The sequence below is a fragment of the Coregonus clupeaformis genome, chromosome 17 (assembly GCF_020615455.1).
Source record: "Coregonus clupeaformis isolate EN_2021a chromosome 17, ASM2061545v1, whole genome shotgun sequence".
Classification (NCBI taxonomy): domain Eukaryota; kingdom Metazoa; phylum Chordata; class Actinopteri; order Salmoniformes; family Salmonidae; genus Coregonus; species Coregonus clupeaformis.
This window is the reverse complement of record NC_059208.1, coordinates 2,741,872-2,748,907: the sequence shown is the minus strand read 5'-3', so window position 1 is coordinate 2,748,907 and position 7,036 is coordinate 2,741,872. Positions and strand designations below refer to the sequence as shown.

Here is a 7,036-nt window from a genome sequence, read left to right as displayed (position 1 = left end):
TGTGTAGGCATCTCTAATATGTGTTTGAAGCTGGCTGCACTGAGGAGATATTGGAGATCTTGGTGAAGCTGAAGGTACATAGGATCAGATTGTCCAGACGTTCTCGTATCTCGTCTTCTGATGGGTTTGGAAAAGTGAAGTGTGTGTCTGCAAGCATAGAGCAGAGTCACCCATTTCATTTAAAGTGCTAGGGCCTCAATATCATGGCTCCTAAATATAGCTTACTTTATTACTCTGTCTCTCTGCCGCTTTCTCTATATGTGGGACAATGAGACGTGACCCATGTGACCCATGCTAGAGCTAAGTTGCTTTAGAGCTCCATTTCAATCCATGGAACTGGTTCATTCACTGCTACCCTGATCAGTCAGTCAAAGTTTACGGTCGTGTGGATGGGAGGCACGGGGTCATTCCGAAAGAGAATTTGATGAGCAGGCAACGATATTCACAACACAAAAGCGTTAAAGTCTCTTTTTGGGTGCACGCAAATCCCTCACTCTCACCACCAGCTATTTCTGGCAGCGGTGGAGCAGTTCTCTCTGGCCGATGCCCATTGGGTCTGATCTGGCAGGATCTGGCCAGGATTGTCCTCTGTAAGCAGGGAACCCAGCCGTCTAAAAGCTGCTGAATGGCTAGCGTCAGTTAAAAGAGATGCCCTCTCATGAAAATGAAGCCTGAAGTCAGTTGTCTTGATGGGCAGACCATTGAGGCCAAGCCTGGACATTGAGTGTTGGGGGTGGTTTAGGGAAATAGCCTAACGCTAGACAGGAACAATCAGAATCTAGAAAGAGCAGACAGTTGAGTGTCGTCGTCAACACAATTCAGTCACAGAATCTAGAAACATCGTTACAAACAATAAATTGATATGAACATTTGGTTTTCAGGTTTTTTTAATGATGAAAACATCCTTTTTCTAAACAGACACATTTACAAGATCTGCAAAAAAATGTAAGCTGAGAATTGATATTTTGCAACCTGATCACAGATTCCAAAGCGCTGCAACATGGCAGTGTCTGATACATTTATAAAAATAACAATCATAAAAAAGACATATGAGACAGGCTCTTTTTCTTTTTTTGTTGGTTTGATTGAAAAAGTCTGCATGAATAGGTGAAACTGTTGAAACAATGCATACAAGACAATGCAGTAACCCATAGTAACCTGTATGTTGCTTGCTAACTACATGGTAGACTGGTACTGGCTGAGCTGTTCTGAGCCGACTTCACAGAGTGAGAAGAGGTGAGGATACACACCGCCTGTACGATCCAGACAATATCATCAAAATGTCCAGTCAAAAAGCAAAATGTTAGGCCAGAACGTGTGAAATAGCAAAATAGAGAAAAAGGAGTGTACAGAATGATTTGAGTAGAGAGGACATTTCTCTCGGTTCTCTTGACCACCCAGGTTACAGTCACACAAGTGGTCACCTAAGCTGATTCACATCCCCTTTGGAGTGCCTCCGCCCTGTAGAACCCCATTGGATGTCCATTCACTCTCTCCTTAAGGGAGCTGCATTACAGCTTGCACATTATGGGAGTGAGGGGAGAGCAGAGAGGACAAGAGTAGGATCTCATCAGTGGAGACAAAGATTTGTTTCCTCAAGATGTCCTAAAGAGTTGTGACATGACACATTTGTACAGAAGTGGGGAGCCAGGAATCCCACCCATTGTGAAAACACTGTTTATTCTTCTCTAAAGAAACAGACTTTAGATTTGTATAGCGCACACCAATGTTGCTGTTTTTAATAACACTGTCTCTCACCCCAAGACCCACAATACTGGTGATGAATTATCATTCATATTCATCTTTATGTCAACAATCAATTTCTATTAGCTGAGCAACATATTTCAGATGTTATGTTGAGAAACGGCATTAGAGAAACTGAATTAGCATGAGACAGTATTTCCCCATGGACTTGGACCTTACAGCATAGCAGTTAGATCGTGTAACCACTGCCTAACCTAGCCTCAAATAACAGGTCATTTACAGTAATACCATGGCAGTGCACCAACCCAGGAAATGCTATCAGAGCTCATAATGCATGCATGGATATCTGTTTAGTCCCCCAGAGAAGAGGGCCTGACATACAGGTAATGGTAATATATAGTGCTAGGCTTAATAGGATACCTCCCTAAAGTTGTGTTGTGTGTACCAGGACCCCTTTGTCTCCTGCCTATTCTCGCTGCTCAGGCCATCTTAAGATGGGAGAGAGAGGTATTACCACTGTGCGTCTGTCTGTGGTGAAAGCAAGACAAACCCCTTCACCAACTGCACCTATCTCCCCAGCCCAGCTCCCTGCCTCTGATGTTTTCCTCTGTCCCTCACTTGCGCTGCTCTACAAGTTTTTTTGGGGGGGGGGTGGGGTTTTCCCTACAGCTCAATATCTGTACTTGAATATAAAAACAACACATCCTCAACCTCTCTCTCCATCGACAAATGGCCGAACACTCATTCAACATTGGGCAAGCGGCAGATAAAACATTTGGCACGACATTTGCTGGTAGGTTCGAGCCGACCCAAAGCGAGTGCATACATTACAGACACAGCCCAGCTAAGTTCAACCTCTTCGGCAGCTGCGGAATTCCCTGCTAGGGTGTTACAGCAAATAATGTCCCATCATCACAGGTGTCTCATCAAATATCATCCTACAAGGCAGCACATGAACACACACCAACTCTCTGTTTGCCTTTCGATCCGTTCCGTCTCTCTTTTCTTCTGTATTTCTTTTTTCTATCTATTTCTTCTGACAGGTTTTTCATTCCCTCAGCCTGCTGTGAACTTGCTACAAAAGGTTAAAAGAGAAGCACCACTATACAAAATACAGTCAAGTTTAAATCATGTGAAGCTGAATATACAGTCATCCATATGAAACTGAAACTCCAGGATGTTGCCTTTCTTTATTGCTGATATCTGAAACGCTCACCAACCCTGTCAACATGAACAACGACAAAACAATATTAAACCATCTCAGTACATGCACTACGGCACAAACTAATATTCCTGTGGAGTTTGTTTGTCTGAAAATGACTATGGGAGAGCAACAGCAAACAATGCTTTCTCTGTGGCTTCAATGCACCTATGAGGAGGTACTGTTATCATTATGTGGAGATGGAATGTTTAAAATATCAGCAAATGTTAACGCAAGGTCTTGTATCAACCTGTCAAACTACTTTGTATAAAGTACAGCTAAACCCAATCTCTCCCCCATTAACTTATACTCTATGACTGCAAGGGGATATGTTGCTTTCTTCTAAAAAATATGACATCAACACTGAGTGTATCAGGATTTGAATCAGGATTTCACGGTTACATTCACAAGCCTCTGGGGTGCTAATGTCTTGTGTGCATGACGAAAATCAGACTGGATTTATTCACAAAACGATATGGCCTGCTTCTCATTATTCCTATCCTACTGATAGGCGTTAGGCACTTAAAACACATGTTCACATACACATAGATAGCATTATACATTTGTTTTCTTCCCCACCAAACATGGGTATTAAAAACAATACATCAAAAATCTTTGGTTTGTAAACACATCATCATGTTCATATCAATCATTACTAGTTAAGGTGTCGTTTTTTGTCATTCAAAGCTTGTGGTGACATCTCACCACACAAGAAATAAAGCGAGAGTTTTATGGTGCTCCAGCAACCCCTGTGTTGCTGGGACGTTGCCCAGTGCGCGTCAGGGTGCAAGCCACACCCCCCTCAGAGAGTAAAGGGGCCTGCGTCCTCCTCACAGCTGGACGCCACAGGACACTGATGCAGCCACACATTATGGTCTGTCTGTCGCTCAATTCAACAGCCTTTTCAGTTCGCAACAGAGTCAGTCAATCCAGGTCAGTGTCAATGAAAGTATTGCTGCTTCCATTCTTGTCCGCCGTTGTTTGCATTGTATTGGGCAAACACCCATCCCATACTTCCCAAGCTTGGGTTAGGTGTCAGACAGGGTGGCATCGCAGGAGAACATTGGTGAGGTTTTCACAGTAAACTGTCCTGCCATTGGTTTAAGACCGACCTCACAGGAGCTGAGACCCAACTGTCATTTTCTCCCCCCCCCCCTCCCCCCATCACGCTCTAACAGAGCATAACAAAACATTGGGGATTTAATTCAATACAGGACGGTGGGTCGTGGGGATACCTTTTTTCTCCTTCATTCATTCATCTGAAAAACACTTGACAGTGAGTCAGCCCAGTGATTCAGCCCGTATGAATGAATCACTCTCCCTCCCCCTCTCTCTCTCACGCCTTCCTTTCCCTGTGCTGTCTCAGTTGCAGGGTAGCCAGGTGGAGTAGGCATGCTGCTGGCAGTGGAACATGGGCTGTACCTGGGCTATGTAGTAGTTACTGAAGTTACCGTCTGCCACGTAGGCGGCTGGCTGGTAGTAGCAGGTAACGTTAGCCACGTTTGGGATGACGTTCTGCTCGGCCAGCACGCGCACCGCCAGCATGGCGATCAGCCCCAGGGTCTGCCGCCTCTCGTGTCCCATCAGGCACACCGTACTCTCGTTGACCACCCCGTGCAGGGTCATCAAGTAGTCGTACTTGCGGTCCTCCAGGCCCACAAAGTGGTTTTGCAGGTACGACTCCAGCTTGCGCTGCTGCTCGCCGATATCCGAGAAGTCGATGAAGAAGCGCGAGCACATGTAACGCTGCAGGGACTTCATCTCCGTCTCGGAGTCGGCGTGGAAGCCCCTTACCAGCAGGTGACAGTACTTGAGCAGGCCGCCGCCCCGGATCTCCTCCGGGTTGCGCGTGCAGATCACCTTCTGGCATAGGTGGTCGAGGGCAGCACCAAAGTCCCCAAACACACTCTCGCCCATGATGGTGGGGTGGAAGGACTCGGCCATGGGGTTCTCGGAGCATTCATAGAACAGCAGCAGGGAGTCCAGCTTGATCTGGAAGGAGTCCACGCTGAACTCAAACTGCCGCCTCAGAGAGTCTACAAACTTGAGCTCCACGTTCTTGCCTCTGTTATTGGAGAGGGAGATGAGGCTCCAGCGGTCTGAATCATTGCACACCTTCACCATCTTCTGCACATAGGCTTCCTGTCAGACAGATACACAAGGGGAAAATAAACCTTTAGCTCCAGTTGTCAATGGATAAAAATACTGTAAAGGCCCTTTGCTCAGTTCAAAGGAATAACTGTCAATGGATTTAAAAAATACTGTCTACATACTGTATAAAGGCTTTTGCGCAACTGTGGTCTTAAAGGAATAACTGCCATGGATATAAATACTGTAGCCTACTCCTAATCTAAATCCAATTAAACCGATACATGCACTAAATCAGGAACGGGTAATCTTGCATAGCTCCATATACAGACGTTTTAATGTATTACATTGGCACATATTTTCTTTGCATCTTTCTGTAGACTACAATAAGGGGCAAACATTGGCTGCCCTATCTATGGAACGTAGGTGGCCGAGGAGACTGGATCTGCTTTAAATGGGTTTGCTGCAATCCTCTTAACGGGATAAAATCAACATTATACTATCAGTAAACTTGTCATAATGTATTTTGAAATCTCATGCGCAATGATGTGTAAAAGGTCAAAGGTTCGCAAAAGTGCAATTAGCCATATTCATAAATGAAATCCATTTCTAAATAGCTATTTGATTTATTTCAATAACTGTTGCATGGAAAATATAGCCTACCTTTAAAGTCAATGGCGATATTTTCTGCTTATTCACCCCGTCAGGTAAGAAATCCAGGAGACAGTCCAAAACGATATCCTTTACAATCTGAAAATCACTTTCACCTTTCATATCCGCGCAAAAGATTAGGTCAAGGTCCTTGTAGCCCAGTCCGCTATCCTCATGAAGAACGTGGCTTGCAGCAGACCCGTTTAACCGCACGTCCCGGACGTGGATATTCCTCTCCTCCATGCGACTACGCACCACTTTCACTATTTGTCGGGGTTTCATCTCCAAAGTGGGGAAGTTTCCCCGGCCGTGGATGGGGATGGTTTCCGTCAGGATGGCATCAAGGCGCTGCACTTGTTCCCAGCCGAGAACGCTGATATTGCTGTTTTCAACCTCAGTTATAGGACCAGCACCAGTGCAACTATTATCTTCTTCCGACATTGTGGAGAAAATGTAACGGCAATTGACTACAAAGTTTCTTTAGAGACAGGACCGTATCCAAATATGGATTTTACGCGCAGTGACAGTAGGCTATAGAGGGTGCAATGTCAACTTCATCCACGTCGGTATCTTCAGTCAGAGTGCAGTACCTCCTCTATATTGTAACATAAATCAAAATCAAGGCAAATAGGCTAGGCTACTCAGTGCGCACGTAAATAAATTACAACTGCTAACTCTGGTTGACTCGCACGTCTTTTGTCGTGAGATGAGGGAGGACAGTAAATAAGATATTCTCTCAAAGATAGTCGTCACTTCTGCCTTTTCCTTTCTGTGTCCTTTCTTTATAGAGCGTGAAAACGTTTCCTCATCGGTTGTTCCTCATTACGTCCGAGCTGTGCGCATCACCGTCTTTGCAGCTCGTTGGTATACCAGGAGTTCTGAGTTCGGGCTATGACTCCATCGCCTAAAAGCACGCCTATGATTTTTTTGAATTTGCATAAATACACACTTTGCAAGTTCTGCGGTGATCAGCCTTCTGTGGAATCCCGTGGATTGTGACGCGCAACTCCTAAATATTTGGTTCCCTTTTCGTCTCCAATACATTCTTAAGGCTTCCATGTAAATTGTCACGTGAAAAGGATGTAGTTTGTTTAACTTGCTTTAGTTTGGCTACTTTAGTTTTCCATCAAAGTTAACCGTTACCTATCCATTGTGCTTGGTTTGTGGGCGTCGCTTCTCGCTGAAAGGCAGGTACAGTTTTACGAATGTCACATGATATGTACAACGCCTCTTTCTTATCATTTGAACGAAGATAAATTAGAGCGACATCTACAGCCTGGGGTTTGATCCCAACTGGCGGTGAACGGGAGCCCCATAGGACGGCGCACAATTGGCCCAGCGCTTGCTATGTTAGGTTACTACAGCCGTGACCATATTGATAGTCATAATTTA

General features: G+C 44.9%; 1 protein-coding gene across 1 annotated transcript; it reads right to left on the bottom strand.

Annotated features, from left to right (window-relative positions):
• Positions 1 to 869: 869 nt before the first annotated feature.
• On the bottom strand, positions 870 to 6,812 carry LOC121558610 (terminal nucleotidyltransferase 5A). Its single transcript, XM_041871996.2, has 2 exons — positions 5,657 to 6,812; positions 870 to 5,047 (listed from the first exon to the last, which is right to left on the bottom strand). The coding sequence occupies exons 1-2, from the start codon at positions 6,083 to 6,085 to the stop codon at positions 4,268 to 4,270; spliced, it is 1,209 nt and encodes a 402-aa protein (XP_041727930.1). The 5' UTR covers positions 6,086 to 6,812; the 3' UTR covers positions 870 to 4,267.
• Between the last annotated feature and the right edge of the window lie 224 nt (positions 6,813 to 7,036).